Source organism: Apiospora aurea, assembly GCF_038362705.1.
Source record: "Apiospora aurea strain CBS 24483 chromosome Unknown utg000001l_segment0_segment0, whole genome shotgun sequence".
Classification (NCBI taxonomy): Eukaryota; Fungi; Ascomycota; class Sordariomycetes; order Amphisphaeriales; family Apiosporaceae; genus Apiospora; species Apiospora aurea.
The window spans coordinates 7,268,645-7,285,973 of NW_027117388.1; the positions used below are offsets into that span (position 1 = coordinate 7,268,645).

At 55.0% G+C, this 17,329-nt stretch overlaps 6 protein-coding genes across 6 annotated transcripts; 5 read left to right on the plus strand and 1 right to left on the minus strand.

The window, feature by feature from the left end:
* Positions 1 to 1,597: 1,597 nt before the first annotated feature.
* PG986_002211 (uncharacterized protein) lies at positions 1,598 to 3,536 on the plus strand (the record flags this gene model as incomplete). Its single annotated transcript, XM_066838433.1, has 3 exons — positions 1,598 to 1,891; positions 1,947 to 2,139; positions 2,203 to 3,536. The coding sequence occupies 3 exons, from the start codon at positions 1,598 to 1,600 to the stop codon at positions 3,534 to 3,536; spliced, it is 1,821 nt and encodes a 606-aa protein (XP_066707326.1).
* Positions 3,537 to 3,823: 287 nt separating this feature from the next.
* Positions 3,824 to 4,459, minus strand: PG986_002212 (uncharacterized protein; the record flags this gene model as incomplete). Its single annotated transcript, XM_066838434.1, has 1 exon — positions 3,824 to 4,459. The coding sequence occupies one exon, from the start codon at positions 4,457 to 4,459 to the stop codon at positions 3,824 to 3,826; it is 636 nt and encodes a 211-aa protein (XP_066707327.1).
* A 1,215-nt stretch (positions 4,460 to 5,674) lies between these two features.
* On the plus strand, positions 5,675 to 6,809 carry PG986_002213 (uncharacterized protein; the record flags this gene model as incomplete). Its single annotated transcript, XM_066838435.1, has 2 exons — positions 5,675 to 6,580; positions 6,717 to 6,809. The coding sequence occupies 2 exons, from the start codon at positions 5,675 to 5,677 to the stop codon at positions 6,807 to 6,809; spliced, it is 999 nt and encodes a 332-aa protein (XP_066707328.1).
* Positions 6,810 to 8,882: 2,073 nt separating this feature from the next.
* On the plus strand, positions 8,883 to 9,233 carry PG986_002214 (cytochrome P450; the record flags this gene model as incomplete). Its single annotated transcript, XM_066838436.1, has 1 exon — positions 8,883 to 9,233. The coding sequence occupies one exon, from the start codon at positions 8,883 to 8,885 to the stop codon at positions 9,231 to 9,233; it is 351 nt and encodes a 116-aa protein (XP_066707329.1).
* Positions 9,234 to 12,150: 2,917 nt separating this feature from the next.
* PG986_002215 (heterokaryon incompatibility protein-domain-containing protein) lies at positions 12,151 to 14,025 on the plus strand (the record flags this gene model as incomplete). The annotated part of the gene is made up of 1 exon (XM_066838437.1): positions 12,151 to 14,025. The coding sequence occupies one exon, from the start codon at positions 12,151 to 12,153 to the stop codon at positions 14,023 to 14,025; it is 1,875 nt and encodes a 624-aa protein (XP_066707330.1).
* A 527-nt stretch (positions 14,026 to 14,552) lies between these two features.
* On the plus strand, positions 14,553 to 15,984 carry PG986_002216 (60S ribosomal protein uL14; the record flags this gene model as incomplete). The annotated part of the gene is made up of 4 exons (XM_066838438.1): positions 14,553 to 14,566; positions 14,916 to 14,941; positions 15,538 to 15,884; positions 15,952 to 15,984. 4 exons carry the CDS (start codon positions 14,553 to 14,555, stop codon positions 15,982 to 15,984), a joined length of 420 nt encoding a protein of 139 aa, XP_066707331.1.
* Between the last annotated feature and the right edge of the window lie 1,345 nt (positions 15,985 to 17,329).

The window sequence follows — 17,329 nt, forward strand, 5'->3', positions numbered from 1 at the left end:
CATTTCGGGAGCGGGTACGATGGGATGTCATGCAAGAACCAGGTACCGGTCCTTGGGCTCCTGGGCTGCTGGGGTTCTTCGAATCAGTGACGTTTTACAGTGCTTGACTCGTATGCACAACTGGCATTGCTGGGTTGTCGAACCGATCGATGCTGGAAACAGCGCAAGGGAGCTCGTACAACTTGCCCACTGTTTATCAGTAAGATGCGGTTTGGATAGGTTCGGCATGAGATTGAGAATCCGTGGCTCTGGACCATGCCATCGGTAATTGGCTACTGTCCACAGGAGGAGGATAAGTTTGGCTGAATGCTTCAGAGGTCGTCGTCGGGGACAGCGGAGCAGTATCATGTTGGGCTGCTGAGGCTTCTGAGGCTGCTGACCAAAGCAATTAGTGGATGAACTCATGAAGCCTCAGCGCAGGTGCCCCGCCCCACTAACTCTCGGCCACTAGATGTTCCATTTGCCGCGAGGCTTCTAGCGTGCGCACCTGGCTGAGGCCCCAGTAATGGAATTTCTTGTCCAGCGCTCGCTAAAAAATTTCTTTCCGAGCAACAAACCAGCAACAACTTTGGATGGCAAGATGGGTTCCAGTTGATGAGTCGCATCTCGACAGATGAACTGCAAGCAAGGCCTTGTCGCCCTTGATGCGAAAGGCCTCCAGGAAGTAGTAGTTGCCACGGTAGGTGTTTTTTTTTCCCGTCATTTCAACCAGCAGCCTCCAAACGCCGGCCACTCGCTTTTCCTCCCACGAGTCTTTCGCAAGGAAGTTCTTGACGCCTGGTACGTCTTGTACCGTGGCTCTCTGAGGGTTCGGTTCGTTTTGGGGGGCGGTGCTGTGGTGTTCACGCACCACGGCATTGCCTCATGTCCTGGCCGACATACTGCAAGAACAAGTTCTTACCAATGGGATCATCATAGTCCATGCTCATCTCGGCACCTGGAAGTTTCGACCTCCAAACGCCGTCCTCCTACATGAGCGAGGCTCCTTTCGCTCCTACATTTTATCGCTTAGCTATCTACCTACACAGCATACTTCAATGATATCAATGCAACATTCACCCACCCTTTTCTGTGCTTATCTGCTGGAGGATCTTGCACGTGCCCGAACCGTCGGCTAGCGGCAGCCAGTCGGGTAATCCAGGACCGGACAAGATGCAGCGGGTGCCGGTGGATTGGCCGCCTTCGCTGCCTCAAAACAGGCTGGCTCAGTTTCGTTTCTCGGCATAACCCGTCGAATCCCACCGGGCACCCCCGCTAAAGGCCTCGTGGGTTCTGGCCCAAGGTTCGTTAGTGGTTCCAGAAGGTGACAAGCACGACGTCACACCCACCTGCCTTAACGTAACGATTGGTGATCGCCTGTAACTACTCCTGCCAAGGCATGGTGACACTCGCTACACTTATATACGCCCTGCTCACGAGCTTGCTCCTCCTTGTTGTACGATATCACCAAGCCATCCTACTTTGTACATTAATTCAGCGAGCATCTGCAATCCGGACATCAACATCCCAATCCAATACCACCTTGTTTTGTCCTTTTACTTTGACTGTACAATCATACCCTTTGATCCTACGATACGATACGATACATCCTTTCACAATGACGCCCGAGAACTCCAAATTCTCTCACCTGCCCCTCAGCACCAGTGGCCCAATTGAGTGCGCAGTCACCGGCCATGTCCTGCTGAATAACCCCATCTTCAACCGCGGCTCCGCCCACAGCGCCGAGGAGCGTCGCGAGTTCGAGCTCACCGGCCTGCTGCCGCAGAGCATACATACGCTCGAGCAACAAGCAGGGCGCGCCTACGAGCAGTACCGCAGCAAGCCGGACGACTTGGCCAAGAACACGTTCCTGACCTCGTTGCAGGACCAGAACTATGTTCTGTACTACAAGGTAAGGCTCCGATCGCTGGCAACCATTGACTTACACTGTCTAACCTTCCCGGCAGCTCCTGGAAGACCACATCAAGGAGATGTTCAGCGTGGTCTACACCCCGACTGAAGGAGAGGCCATCCAGAACTACTCCCGGCTATTCCGGCGTCCTGCAGGCTGCTTCCTGAACATCAAGGACACTGGCAGAGTCGAGCATGATCTTGCACAGTGGGGTCGCCCCGAAGATATTGACTACATTGTAGTATCAGGTAATTCCCCACTCCCAGCACATACCCCTCGATTAATTGGACGTCTGGCTAACCGACTTCCAGATGGCGAGGAGATTCTCGGAATTGGCGACCAAGGCACCGGTGGTATCCTCATCTCGAATGCCAAGCTGGTCCTCACCACGCTCTGCGCGGGCATCCACCCTGACCGGACCTTGCCCGTGGTGCTGGACTGCGGCACCAACAACCAGGAGCTGCTGGACGACGAGCTGTACCTGGGCCTGCGGGAGAAGCGCGTGCGGGGCGCCGAGTACGACAAGTTCGTCGACACCTTCGTCAACGCGGCGCGCAAGCTGTTCCCGCGCGCATACATCCACTTTGAGGACTTCGGCCTGACCAACGCGCGCCGCATCCTCGACAACTACCGGCCCAAGATCCCCTGCTTCAATGACGACGTCCAGGGCACGGGCTGCGTGACGCTCGCGGGCATCATGGCCGGCCTGCACGTCGGCAAGCAGCACGTCAAGGACCTCACGATGGTCGTCTTCGGCGCGGGCACGGCGGGCGTCGGCATCGCCGACATGGTGCGCGACACCATCGCGTCCGAGAAGAAGATCAGCAAGGAGGAGGCCGCGAAGCAGATCTACCTGATCGACCGCCCCGGTCTGCTGACGGCGCAGACCAAGGACCTGTCGTACGCGCAGAAGATGTACGCCAAGGACTGGGAGGGCGGCGGCGGCGGCGGCGAGCCCTCTTTATTGGACGTGGTCAAGAAGGTGAAGCCCAACGTGCTGGTCGGCACCTCGACCAAGCCGGGCGCCTTCACCGAGGAGATCGTGCGGGCCATGGCGGCGAACTGCGAGCGGCCCGTCATCCTGCCGCTGTCGAACCCGACGCGCCTGCACGAGGCCGTGCCCGAGGACCTGCTGAAGTGGACGGACGGCAAGGCGCTCGTGTCGACGGGCTCGCCCTTCCCGCCGGTCAAGGGGCCGTGGGGCCCCGACGGGAAGGAGGTCACGGTCGAGCCCGCCGAGTGCAACAACTCGGTCGTGTTCCCGGGTATCGGCTTAGGTGCGGTGCTGTGCCGCGCGCGGCTGGTGACGGACAAGATGCTGGTGGCGGCGGTGCGGGGCGTGGCGGAGCTGAGCCCGGCCCTCCAAGACGACAAGGCGCCGCTGCTGCCGGGGGTGGAACACGTGCGGCCCGTGAGCGTGCGCATCGCGCGCGAGGTCATCCTGGCGGCGGTCGAGGAGGGCGTGGCGACCGAAAGGGACATCCCGACCGAGACGGAGGAGCTCGACCAGTGGATCCGCGAGCAGATGTGGGAGCCGGTGTACCGGCCGCTGAAGCGGGTGCGGTCGCAGGGGGCGTCGCGGCGGGCGAAGGCGGAACTGAAGGTGGTGGGGAGCTTGCCGAGGGGTCAGCATGATGAGAACTAGAGCAAGTATGTAATAGGAGGGGTAGAGACAGAGAGACGGAGAGAGGGAAAGAAAAGTGGTTATGGTAATTAATACGGAGCGTGTTTTGTTGGGATAATAGATTTGCATGGTTGATTTCTCGCATTGTTCAGGGTATTGAGTTATGTATGCCAGTGAGGACGTAACGAAGCGCCAACAGCCCAGTTCCGTCCGTCCGGCCGGCCACAGCCAGTCCTCGGCGCGAGTCTACCTACTTATACTACCAAACTACCACCACTACTACGTAGGGTTTTTGTTAGCATACTACCTCAGTATTTGCCTTCGCTCCCCCCTGCCCCGCCTCCGCCATCCCCCTCCGCCCTCCTCCTGAGATCCTCGTTCATGCGGTCGTAGCCGGTCCGGAGCTGCTCGAAGAGGCCCATGGCGCGGGTGACGGGCACCATGAGGCCGGAGAAGAGCTCGCCCTGGGTGAAGAGGGTCTGGCGGCCGTCCTCGCCCTCGGGCTGGACGAGGCACCAGTGCTGGGTGTCGAGGACGAGGGCGTGCAGCCAGGCGCCGCCCCAGCGCAGCTCGCCGACGCGGCCGCCGCGGGCCTCGGAGAGGGGGAGGGGCTCGACGAGGGCGGCGACGGTGTTGCCGTAAACGGAGGGGGAGGATTTGCTGCTGCTTGTGGTGGTGCTGCTTCCGGGTGTGGGGGAAGAAGAAGGCGAAGACGGAGAAGGAGAAGAAGAAGAAGAAGAAGAAGGGGGGTGAGAAGGGGGAGAAGGAGAAATGGTCAGGAGCTGGTGCGAGCCGACGGCCAGGCGGTCGTGCGGGGGCTGGACTTCGGCTTTGATGACGAAGGTGTTCCAGTCGGACCAGGAGGCGAGGTCGGTCAGGATGGACCAGACTTCGGTGGGAGGGGCGTCTATGAGGATGGACTCTTCTATCTCATGCGTGAACATGCCCGACATTATTCCCGTCCGCGGGTTGGGGGGGTTTTTTTTTGTTGTTATTTGCGGCGGTTGGTGTAGCTTGCTTGGCTTGGTGGGGCACGGTTTGGGGTAGGCGGTTAGGCTAGCCTGGGGGCCGATCGATTGATTGCGATTGATTTGATTGCGACGACCTCCTTTTGCTGGGAGGCAGGACTGCAAACATGAATGAAAGATTGCCTGCATATATGTTTCGAGGCAGAGAAAGAATAGGCGGATGGGTAGTGAGTACGTGCAGCAGGGCACCTACTCTACTCGGATTCTCTACAAACAGGATTGTCTCGTTTCCCCTGTCGCTCGCGTCTAATTAACTTTATATGTATCGACTTGAATCAAACCTGAATGGATGCATGAATGGGCGATTGCGGGGTGGTGGGTGGACGTGGTGCTGGCCGGTCATCTTGTTGTGTTTTCTTTGCTTCTTTTCGGGCCCGAAGAACCAAGGGGCAGCTGAGCTGGCAGGCAGGGAATAGGGAGCCCCAGGTCGTACCTGGGAGCGGCCCAATGCCCAAATTAATCAAGATTAATTGGTGTTTGCGGGTAGTAAGTAATGGGCGCCAGAGCACCCACGAGCCACCTGCCACGCCAGAAGTGCTCTGTGCCACTTGGCCCGCGCCGGATTCTGTTCCTTTCCCTCTCAGCCAACCAAAGCAACTTCGAGAAAGAAAAGAAGAAAACGATGGCAATCTCGAGAACAAAGTTCCCGTCCTGCCTTTCGAAACTTCGCAATTGAAATTGCCGGATGAACGACAGATACTATCATGTACGCCTGTGGCGCGTAGCATTGCTGCTTTCTTACCAGAGAGAGAGAAAGAGGGACCGGGAGAACGGCACAGCAATAGCGCTGGCTGCCTAAACCTCCCAAAACCGCCGGCTCGGGACGCGGATAGTTAACAATTCCAGCCTCGGAGGTCGCAAGAACGCCGCGCTTCTCTACCAAACACGAATCAATCCCTTTGGCAGTACATACATATAAATAAGCCCCTATGCGTGACTAACCAATGACGATGATGCATGTAGATATATACAGACAGACCAACTGTTCTTGTCCTTCGCAGGAGACTCGGTCATTAGCTACGCTCCCCCTTTCTTTGTCTTCTCTTCTCCATTCTGCATCGTACGTGAAATCCATCCGGCGATAAAAGAGAAGGGAAGATGTCAGCCAATCTCGAAAAGGAGGCCGTCTCCATGGCCAGCTTCGCCCACGGCTTCCGCAGGCAAATGTTCCACAGCGTGCCCCCGATCCCCGAAGGCCTCGACCTCGCGGGCAAGACGGTCCTGGTGACGGGCGCCAACGCCGGGCTCGGCCTCGAGTGCGCCCGGCACTTCCTGCGGCTGCGCACGTCGCTGCTGGTCATGGCGGTGCGCTCGCCCGCCAAGGGCGAGGCGGCGGCCGAACACCTAGAGGCCGAGTTCCCCGGCGCTGACATTAGAGTGTGGGGGCTCGACATGGCCTCGTTCCGCTCCGTGCAGGCCTTTGCCGCGCGGTGCGAGCGCGAGCTCCCGCGCCGAGGCAGGGTGGATGCCGCGGTGCTGAATGCCGGATTGGGCATGTTCGGCTTCGAGCGCGTCGCGGAGGGGCGGCGGCGCGAGACCATGCTGCAGGTCAACTACCTCGCCACCGCGCTCCTGGCGATCCTGCTCCTGCCCCGGATGAAGCCCTCTGCGGAAGAAGCGCCGCGCGAGCCTGGCCGATTGACCCTGATCGGCTCCGACGCCGCGCTCACCGCCGCGCTGCCCGACCCCGGCGAGGGCGAGGGCGCCGGCCTGCTCGACTCCCTCGACCGCGCCGAGGGGTTCGCGGGGTTCGCGCAGTACGGCGTCACGAAGCTGCTGCTGACCATGTTTGTCGCGCGCCTGGCCTCCGAGTCGGTCGGTGCCGACGACGTCGTCGTCAACGTCGCGAACCCGGGCCCGACCTGGGGCACCGAGCTCGTGGCCAAGACGGGCCCCGCTCGCGGCGCGGCTGTTCACGGGGGTCGTGTTTCGGGTCCTGGGCCGGAGTCCGGAGGACGCGGCGCGGATTTATGTGCATTCGAACCAGGTGCTGGGGAGGGAGAGTCATGGGTCGTATACCGAGTGGCTTGTTCGAGCGTGAGTTGCTGTTGTTGCTGCTAACTTCCGCATCACCGTCACCCCCTCCCCCTGAGCTTTGGCTTGGTCATTGATGAGCGACTAACGTGTTGGGTTCATGATATATAGGTGGCCTCCGATGATGTATACGGAGGAGGGTCGGCGTCTGGGCGAGAGGTTGTGGGATGAGACGATGAAGGAGTTGAGCTTCGCCAAGGTAGAGGAGGTGCTTGAGGGTCTGAAACGGTGAGGAGCTGAGGCTGTTATTTATAGCGTATTGGCTAGTATCCTGCCCGCTCGGCAAAGAATAGGTTGTTCTGGACTGAATCCCGGGAGACATGTCAGCGGTGGACGTGCCATAAACGTGATGGTGTGCATTCGCTACTTACGTAGAGGGTACTCGGGTGTCGTCTCTACAAAGCCGTATTCTAGCCCTATGGTAGTCCCTACACGATGATGCAAACCTGTCAGCCACCAAGTGTCTACCGGTCTAGTTCGGGATGGGGGGCGCCAGCCAACTTACATGACGATTATGCCGACGTACGCAATCATGATTACCTGAGACAGCGTTGTCTAGTCAGTATCAGGGAAAGGGGGAGGAGATAAGAAAAGTCATACATAACCAGCAATCACCCAGTAGTCGTCGGCACCCAAGCCCAATGACTGGACCCGAGCCAGAATGTGGTAAGCCAAAACGACCGTCGTCAGAGCAATGACCACAAATTCCACGACGATGTGGTTCCGCACCAGCGGCAACATCGGTATAAACACGGTTTATCCAATCATATTAATGGTATCATGTCAACACTATGCCAGCTACCCGAAAAATATCGAATGCAGGCACGAACGGAAACATAGATTGGGACAACCACTGTTATGTAATTTGCTGCAGGCAGATGAAAGGGGGAAACCCGGAATCATGGTGCTTTGATAAGGTTGGCTACATTCGTTGTCTCCCTGTACAGCTGATCAAGGGATGCACAAAGCATCTTGACGAGCTCAGGACAACCAATAATCGAATACATATAACCTGCAAGGAAACCTCCGTTTGTAGATTGCCTGCCGACATTGAGATCAGAGCCCTACCGACGTTGGATTTATGCATATCTATCACTACTAAGGCAGAAACGTGGGGGGTATGTAACACGCTTGTAGATGGTAGAGTAGCAGGTAACACATACTTCATAGTATAGTTGGAATGAGCCGTAAGCGATGCGACTGCAATACGCAAGTTACGCGATGTTGCCGAGTGGTGGCTGTCGGAAGTTCATGTTCAACGGCTCGCGTGTAGATCTTCATCCTTCACGCTTGTGACGAGCTTACATGGCCAGGTGTCTGGGAGCGGCTTGACGAGGCTTGGTGTGTAGGCTCACGACTCTGATAGATTTCAGGCCGGGAGAACATCATCTGGCGGCCGGGGAGCTTCGGGCCGGATGCATATTGCTTCGTGTTATACCCAGCACCTGCGCCCTGTTGCGTCGCACTTGACCTCGACTCGACTTCTACTCTGCGAGGATCTGAGCTGGCAATTCTATGTGCCGAACCTGTCGTTTCCTCGAATGTGTGTCGTCCGGCAGGTGCCGAGGCCTGCCACTCTACAGCATCATGCCTCCTCCCGCAGATGCAGTTGCTGTGCCGCAGTGAGGGTATCATCATTACCCAAACGGGCAATTCCCGTGCAGATTGTCCACCAATGGTCATCGGGCTCCCCCTCCTCGACAACGCGAGCTTTGTTTCTTTTTCATCCCGCAGGTACCCTGTGATCCTTCTCCTCTCTAGGGCCAAGGAACATATAGTCTCGACATTGATACCCATTGTCCAAGCAAGTCCTAAACTAGCTACGACAAGCAGGTCTGCCTTTGCCCTACCCCCAACCGAGGAAAAAGTGGTAGCAAAAACATGCATTCGCCTTCTCTTCTCCCGTTGGAGACTCTGGGCACTTCTGTCCTCATCAGCGGTGTCACCCTGAGGCTCTTGGGTCCCTGGCTCGCCTACCGGTTGCTCCTCGCCTACCGGTTGCTCCTCGCCTTGTACAGCATCTCACCCTTCCCCCGCTGTACAAGTTCCCTGGGCCCCGGTTAGCGGCTGCTACGTTTATCTTTGAGTTCTGGTATGAATTTGTCCGTCATGGGAGATACGTGAACGAGATAAGGAATATGCACGAAATCTATGGCGAGTGTATCCCGTCCCGTCTGAGAACGCCCCTAGAACTCAGAGCCTCCTTTCCTGTCCCACTTCTTCCTCTCCGAGAGGGTGGGTAAGTCAGTCATACTCATGTGTTTCCTATGGAAGGACCCATCGCACTGCAACGACTCGCGACGTCATGCGGGACTCCCAGGCCGGCACCGTCTTCACGGACCTGCCGCCGGAGGAAAAGACGGTCTACCGCCTCGCGGCCGACGGGTTCTCCCTCACGGGCGCGGGGACCGAGGTGACGGCTAACATGCTGACTTGCGCAACGTACTTTGTGCTGGCGCACCCGGACCAGCGGGCGCGGCTCGAGCGGGGGCTGCCGCGCAACGGGATCGATCCGGCGGGCAAGGAACTGACTTGGGGCCCGGCTCGAGCAGATCCCGTGCTTGTACGGCGTCGTGCACGAGACGCTCCGGATGTGCCACGGCATCGGCACGCGCCTGGCGCGCATCGCGCGCACCGAGGACCTCGTTTATCGTAGCGAAGAAGGCAGTCGGTGGGGCACGGGACTGGAGAAGTACCTTTTGTCGTTCTCGAAGGGGAGCCGGATGTGTTTGGGGATGAAGTAAGTTTTGTTCATCTTTTGTGTTTCTTTTTGGTCGGCAACAGATTCCTTTTCGATTCTTGTGTTGCGTATCCTTTTTATTCAGATCTCAGAATCTTGCCTTCGTACAGACTGTCTGACTGATCATTTCCCTCCACACAGCTTGGCCATGTGTGCGAGCTTTACCTGACTACTGCCGCGGTCGTGTTGCGGGTTGCGCCACGGATGAGGCTGGTGAGCAAGAATGACGACTTTGTGGCCATGGACCACGAGGCCATCATCCCCAAACCCAAGCAGGGGACTGAACCGATCACCGTTGTCATTTCGCCAGAACAGGGGTCGAGTACTTGGTTGGCATCCAAGTTTGATGGTAGCTATGAGATCGATATAGATGTAATAGTCAGTTGAATTCAGGGGGGGATATGCGTCCCGTACTTGATAGTGGCTGGCTTGTAAAGTAATAGGGCGTCTCATTATTTGCAATGTCCCGAGGGCCCCTAGAGGTCACATATGCCTGTCACTTGATTCAGAGCTGACACAACATGGAGTCGGGCTCCCAGGCTGTGAAACGCACAAAAAGAAAAGTGCTAAATATGCTCGCTACCGGAATCGACCGGTATCCGCTTAACTCCTCTTCAGAACAAGCGTGCTTTGCCCTTAAGCTAAACAAGCCTTCTTCTAGTCCACCATTCTGTTGATGCTCGGCGATCACCTTATCACCTTCTATTAGCTGCAGATAGGAGGTTTGGGCCTATCGGTCAGACCTTTCACATATCTCGACTTTCTTCCAACTGCATGATGAACTCGCGGCATCCCCACTGGCCTATGGCGATTCCGGAGGATGCACCTTGCTGTCTTCTTCGAGATCGTGCGTCCCTTGAATAAAGCAGGTAAGATTTTTATGCATGCCACATCGTGTAATCCCTTCTCAGCTACAAGGGTCAAAGCAATAGCTACATAGCGAGAGTTCCTTGGTCCACGTGCTGATATTACCAATATCGCACCTCCAGACAACCTGCTTACATATCGAACCTCTTGCTACTAGGCTAAAAGTCCGAAATAGAAACCACATGCCATATCAAGCTTATTAATATTGTTAAAGCTCCCAGAACACTGTTGGTGAGTGTTTGTGTGATACAGTTCGCTAAAAGTTTTGCCTAGCACGGCCAAGGTAATACCTGACTACCTCCGGGAAAGGGGGCTACTAGAAACAAAGGTTAAAGACTAGGTCAAGGGGAAAGGGGATAAAGAGAAGGGAAAAAGAGAAGAACCATCCGGACAGTTTCGAAGCGTAGGCAGCAGGGGTGAAAGGAATTGAGTACTTACTTGGATCAGCCCAGAGCGCGCTTCAAAGGTCAGTCTTAAAATGCTGTTCTGCTTGCTTGATTGATGCTATCCGTCCACAGTCGCGTCAAGTTAGTTGGGGCATGTCACCCCCAATCCACTCTTGCGAGTGGACCAGAGCGGTTGTCCCCAAGCGAAGTTCCCGAGAGGGCGTAGGGATTAGCCATACTGTCCCAGGAAAGTGCGTAAGGGAGGACCGAGTGCCGCTGCGAGGCAGGCGCAATGAAACCTACAAGTAAGCTGTGATCGTCGATGTACTAGATCGGATTCGAACCCGTGTTGTTAGCAAGTGTTCTGTCCTGGTATCTGAAAATGACAAATGGACAGCCGCTGGCTCTGCCACTACACCAGATGGTTCTTAGGTATTGGCAATTCCTGTTATTGGGAAGTATATAGGCTCCTGTATGTCTTTCTTGGAGGGAGCTCGAGGTGGTTGTGTTACCTGGACAATCCCGCCAGGCAGAAACTTAGATGGACGTATTCCAGCACTGTCTTCGACACCTCAGTCGTGACAGGTTTCGATAGTGATATCTGACTTGCCCAAGACTGCTTTCATCAGCTTGAAAACGCATGACCTAACCGTCCATGTATGGGCATCTAGGAGCGCTATACCAATTATCGGCTGTCCACAAGACGTATATTTTCATTTCATGTATCAACTGACCATCTTACAGTCAGCCTTACTGGTAGTCCGGTTGCACACAGGGATGTCATGTAACTGTCCCCAAGATACCACAATCTGGGAGAAGGAAGCGCATGGCAACTCATATCGTCTCTTCCACGGTCTTTTTTCATTTATTATAGGTGATTGATATCTTATGCAATCTAAACCGGGGCTAAAGAAGGAATGTTCTAGTTTACGAGTCCATCGCAATATATATCTAATTGCAGCCATCCTATAATACTTGAGAGCAGCATCCAGACGGGTCTGAAACCATAACATGATGGAAAACGTGTGTTTCAACCTCGAAAGAGTACTTGTGTATGTCGGGAAAAAAAGCAAAGAGGTTACGGGAGCCACGTGATCTGACAGGGCAAGTTCGTCTTCGTCAACCACATTCAATGAGGTCAGCTGCCCAGCCTTTTCAGCCTTGATTTGACTCTTGATTTGGCTGGCTGCGCCCCTTTCTGTAAGACCAACAACCACCAGTGCATACAAAGATTCTTTCTCATTACACTACATCTTCTCCAATCCCTATTGACTCATCGATCGAATATCATACCCAGTATGGCTGATGATTTTCAACAAGCCACAGTGGGCTATGAACATGCCCAGAGCAAGCGCAGAGCAGTCGAAAGGCTTGAAACTACGCAACCTCGACTTTTTCACCAAAGGTATATAGTCGAGCCTTCGCACAGCAGACGGCCATCGCCCTCATTATCATCTACTCATTGGCACGGCCGTCCAGCTGCAAATCGTCACTCGCCTCCAAGAGAATTATTTGCACCATCTGAAATCCAAAATGAGGCCACGAGCCCAAGGCTTCCGCGCATCTGCCTGGATACAAGCATGATACAAGCTCAGAACCCCCCACCAGTCCCAGAAACATCCCCGGGCTCTTCTCTACCCTTCCATGCCAGCCATGGCATCTACGACAAGTTAATGGGCAATGAAATTCGACTTATCCGACTTTTCCCAGAACATATGTCGACGATCCAATGCGAGATCATCCACACATCGCTTCAAGACCCACCAGAGTATACTGCACTATCGTACACGTGGGGAGATCCTGACGATACAGTTGGCATAAGGGTGAACGGCTCTTGGATGAAGGTTACGGCAAGCTTGCATGGCGCACTCAACGCACTTCGAAAGCCGGATGATTCCTTGCTGATCTGGGCGGATGCGATCTGCATAAACCAGAACGACAAGACAGAGCAGTCGTCACAGGTGCAACTGATGACTCAGATCTATAGCCGAGCAACATCGGTCATCGTCTGGCTTGGGCCAGAGTCGCATGACAGCAACGTGGCATTCAGAGTCATCCATGCTCTTTGTGAAGCGGCAGACGACCCAAGTCTTGTGGAGTTGTGGATAACATCGCAGACTTACGAGCACAAGTTCGCAGCTCTCGTGAGCCTCTTCGAGAGAAGCTATTGGAGCAGGGTGTGGGTGGTCCAAGAAATTCTCAACGCCAAGTCCGTCACTGTTTATTGCGGTGACGCGAGCGTTTCGTGGCAGAGGCTGCAGGACCTGGCGGGGGTGTTGATGGACCACGGAGATCTTTTGAAGTTGCACTTTCGGCCAGATCAAAAGATCTCTCGGAAGGGCCAGCCGTATGCACACATTCTGATCTCAGGAGGACCTGCTAGTTTCGATACTCTGAAGAAGTTGGCGGGAATAGGGGCCCAAGTACTGCTCGAAGTACTGAGGATCTGCCGCACGAAGCATACCTCGCAACCAAGAGACAAAGTCTTTGGGATTCTCGGTATTCTACCAGAAGATGTACGATCGTACCTTGTGCCGGACTACAACGCTTCGCTTCGACAGGTATACACGGATGTCGTTGATTTCTTGTTGCACAGAACAAGACGCCTGGATGTCATTTGCGAAGCAATTCACTTCCCCTTGAACAGCAGCGCAATAGCGCTCCCGTCATGGGTACCAGATTGGTCGTATGTCCAGCATGTGGCAGGGCTAGGTTGCTCATATAGGTTTTCGGCTTCAGGGGAAACAGAGGCTGCCTTCAGTTTTCCCGATGGCCGACAGAGGACCAAGCTCAAGATATCCGCCATCCGTCTCGGGGTTGTGCAAGTCAGTGGGATCGCGGTCGGAACCTATGGCGGCCTGGACGAGTCTCTCATGGCGTTCCTTCATTGGCGCGCCAAGATGCTGGATCGCTTCCCCAGCAGCGCAGCCACGGGCGAGTGGACCGTGCAAGATGATGCATTCTGCCGTACCATCTCCCTGGATCAACGTCGAGGACATTGGGAAGACTGGCAGGAGGATGCGTGGGCGCCCGGCGCTTGGACCGAGATGTGCCATCATGTTTTCGCGACGTTGATCAGCAAGCACTTGCCATCGATCCGAATGGACGAGAAGTTGCAATCATGCATCGAGGCCAGCGGTAATGTTGGTGGCAGTGTCAAGGATCCGGAGCAGAGGAGAGTGCTGCAAGAACGATGTGCATCACGCATGATGGGACGTTGCTTCTTCATCACCGATAACGAGAGAATGGGGATGGGGACTGGGTTTTTGGAGCCCAACGACATCATCTGCGTGCCGCTCGGATGTCGTACGCCGGTCGTTTTGAGAGCAGAAGGAGAAGATGACGAGTACAGGCTCGTTGGGGACTGTTATGTGGACGGTTGCATGGATGGTGAAGTTATACGAGAGTGGAAAGAGAATGGGGGCAGAGAGCCGGAGCCGTTCGTGCTGCGGTGAATCAGAGCCGTCATCAGCACAGAGGCAAGTAATGTTCTGGGAACGGGTGTTTTGGATAACGAGATAAGTCTAGTATGTAATTAGAAAGTTGGAGGGGAATGTCATTTCAATGTCATTTTGCAAGGTGCCATTCTTGTCTTGTCGTCGCTGACTGGTAGCATCAATTGCATGCCGTCTGCCTTCTGCTAATTGCCAATGCTGAGTGCAGCCCCACCGAATTGCGGGCAGGCATTTGGCGCTGGGGGCCACCTGTCGGTAGAAAAGCGCCAGCTGCGTGGCCAGGCCTCTCACTCTCAATCTTATCGGCCCATCTTATCGCACGTGTGTTTCCCAAAAGTGCCTTAGTAGGGTTGCGCTTCCACACACCCCAAGGCCGAAAAGACAAAAAATTACGGCGGACAAGCTGCCCTCACTCTAGTCCCGAAATTCCCCAACATCGTGACAATTTTCCATCTCCGACCGATTGTCCAATTCACGACACGACCGACACCACCACTTAGTACCGAGTCGCATATTAACCCGCAGCAATGGCCAAGCTTTCGTAAGTCCTGTTTTTCTGTTCGACTGCCTGTTCCTTGCGAGGCGTCCTGTCCAAACCGACGAGCATCAACCGAGCGACGAAATTTTTGGAAGACATGGGAATGGTGGGGTCTGGCCGGCAAGCAATGCGATCGCTGCAACGACACTCTCGACTGTCGATTCCCTGAACGGATGGCATCCACGAACTGGCTGGGCCCTGGGCGACACATGCTTGACGAGATGGATTTCTGAAGCCTGCCGACACGCCATGGCTGCGACAATTGATGCTCGACGTGGACTGGACTGGACGCTTTTCGCACAGGATTTTCGACGAAATTACCGGAACGTCAAGCTAACAACTTGTTCTCTAGTCGTGGTGCCCCTGGTGGCAAGCTTAGTTCGTCTCCCCATCCTCGATGCCCTTGGTGAAATTTGAGGAGGTATTTTGAATCTGCTGTCACTGCTGCGTGCGCTGTGCTGGGAGATTACGTTCCGGGCGACGTCGACTACCTCCCGTGGAAGTCGAAATCAATTCGCGATCGCCCATTTCCGTGCGTGGAAATTGTTGATACCTGCTCGCTCTCCCATCCGACATTACGAACCAAGTACGAAAGACACAGACGCCCTCGACAACGACCTTGCGAAACCACGGTGTTGAAAGCTTGTGTCAACGGCTGTGGCAGTGACATGATGCATGGTTGCCTCCTTACGGAGCAAACTATACTATTTCCTGCTACTAGTGCCGCTGCTGTGGTAGAAATGGGATCGCTCTGTCCCGGCCGTTGATGCTGTGGTCTTCGAACCTGGGATCTGGCGACTGTCTTATTCGAATTTTCCAAGGACCTGGCGATTCTTCACACCAGAGACTTCCGATCACCCGGCGCGTGGATTTCAGCACGGAGCAGCAGCAGCAGCAGCAGATTGACATGAGCTCCTCAGATACCGAGGCTCCACTGGGCTTTGGAATCTCCTACTAACCTGATTCTTCTACAGAGATGACCCTCGGTCTTCCCGTCGGTGCCATCATGAACTGCGCCGACAACTCCGGTGCCCGCAACCTGTACATCATCTCAGTCAAGGGTATCGGTGCCCGCCTGAACCGCCTGCCCGCCGGTGGTGTCGGTGACATGGTCATGGCCACCGTCAAGAAGGGAAAGCCCGAGCTCCGCAAGAAGGTCCACCCCGCCGTTATCGTCCGCCAGTCCAAGCCCTGGAAGCGATTCGACGGTGTCTTCCTGTACTTCGAGGACAACGCCGGTGTCATCGTCAACCCCAAGGGTGAGATGAAGGGTTCCGCCATCACTGGACCCGTTGGTAAGGAGGCTGCTGAGCTGTGGCCCGTAAGTTATACCATTCTTCTCTCTGGGAGTGTCCCAATCAAGTCAACTCGACTAACAGCCATGACAGCGTATTGCCAGCAACTCCGGTGTCGTCATGTAAAGGAAAAGAAGTTACAAGAACGTAGCATTTGCGGACAAGCGTTGGGGAACAAACCTTCATGTCATACGATTTGGGACACCCGAATGACCGCCATCTAAACTAGATGGGCCAGCCACTTCTCTCCAGGTGATGTAGATTGAAGGGCGGGGAGGGTTAAAAAGTGATGATCTGGCAGGCTTTGCATTTGGGCTCATGGCGTAAAGGAAAGACACATCATACCATACATGCCATCCTGAATCTAATAAGAAAAAGATTCAGTTCCGATTGATGACTTATTTGACCAAGTTACTGTTCCTCCCTCTTTGCCATGCTCTGTATCGGGTAAACTCTCGACGTGAGATGATTCTGGTCGGCGCAGCGTTGGAGATAATTGAGCTTTATGTCAGCCCTCTGTCCTCGAGGCTATGATGATGCGTGGGCCAGTCAGAAGAAGCATTGCCATGCCAAATGCCAATGAGACAGGTGGTAGTCGATGTTGTCGAGGACCATTGTCTTCACGCTATGTGCCACAGAATGTTGCCATCGCCCGTTGGGTTTACATCGTCCCCCCTTGCAAGAGAGGGAGTAATGGTACTTCAAGGGAGTGCGCGCGGAATGGCCCTTCTTGCCACCTAGCGACACTGCAACTTCCGGTAGCACCCTTCGCTGATTCGTCTGGGTACTTCAGATCCTACACGTAGGTGGGCGACTGGCCGTCTCCCTGTGGGGTCGGGCAACAGGAAGCAAGCAGAGTAGCGGAGTAGCAGATACGGTCATTGGATCCCTACGGCTGAACTTGGTGCTGCTGTCTTGTTATATACATCGTGTCGTGATAGGGGAGGGAGGGCTATGGGCCGGGTCAGTCCGGGATCGTTGCCTAGTACGAGTTCTCGCGCATCCAATTCCGGACAGAGGGTCGCTAAGACCAGTCGGAATGGTCTTTTCTGCCTTCCATGAGAACGAGCTTGAGCAAACCTATCTTGATGATATTAGTCTACTTGATGATATTAGTCTATCTATGTCGCTAATGACTGATGAGTCCATGCGGCGTTCGTTGCTCATTTGAAGAAGTGTGGCCATCGACCGGGGCCACATGATCAATAGACTTTAGACATGAACCTGTCATTCCCTGGTGTCTTTGCCTGCTCAATCGCCGGGGCTGAAGTACATCCAGGCAGGGTGGCTGGCTGCCAACCTCCTGGTTGTGCACTCGTCTACTGCTCATCTCGGAAGCGTGGCTGGTTTTTCTTTGTGATCATATCGGAGCCTTCCACCAGCGACTGGGCATACAATGCCAGATTCTAGATACATTAGGTAGAGATAGGCACATCGCATCAGTGCATTCATTGATGCTGTGTAGGTATGT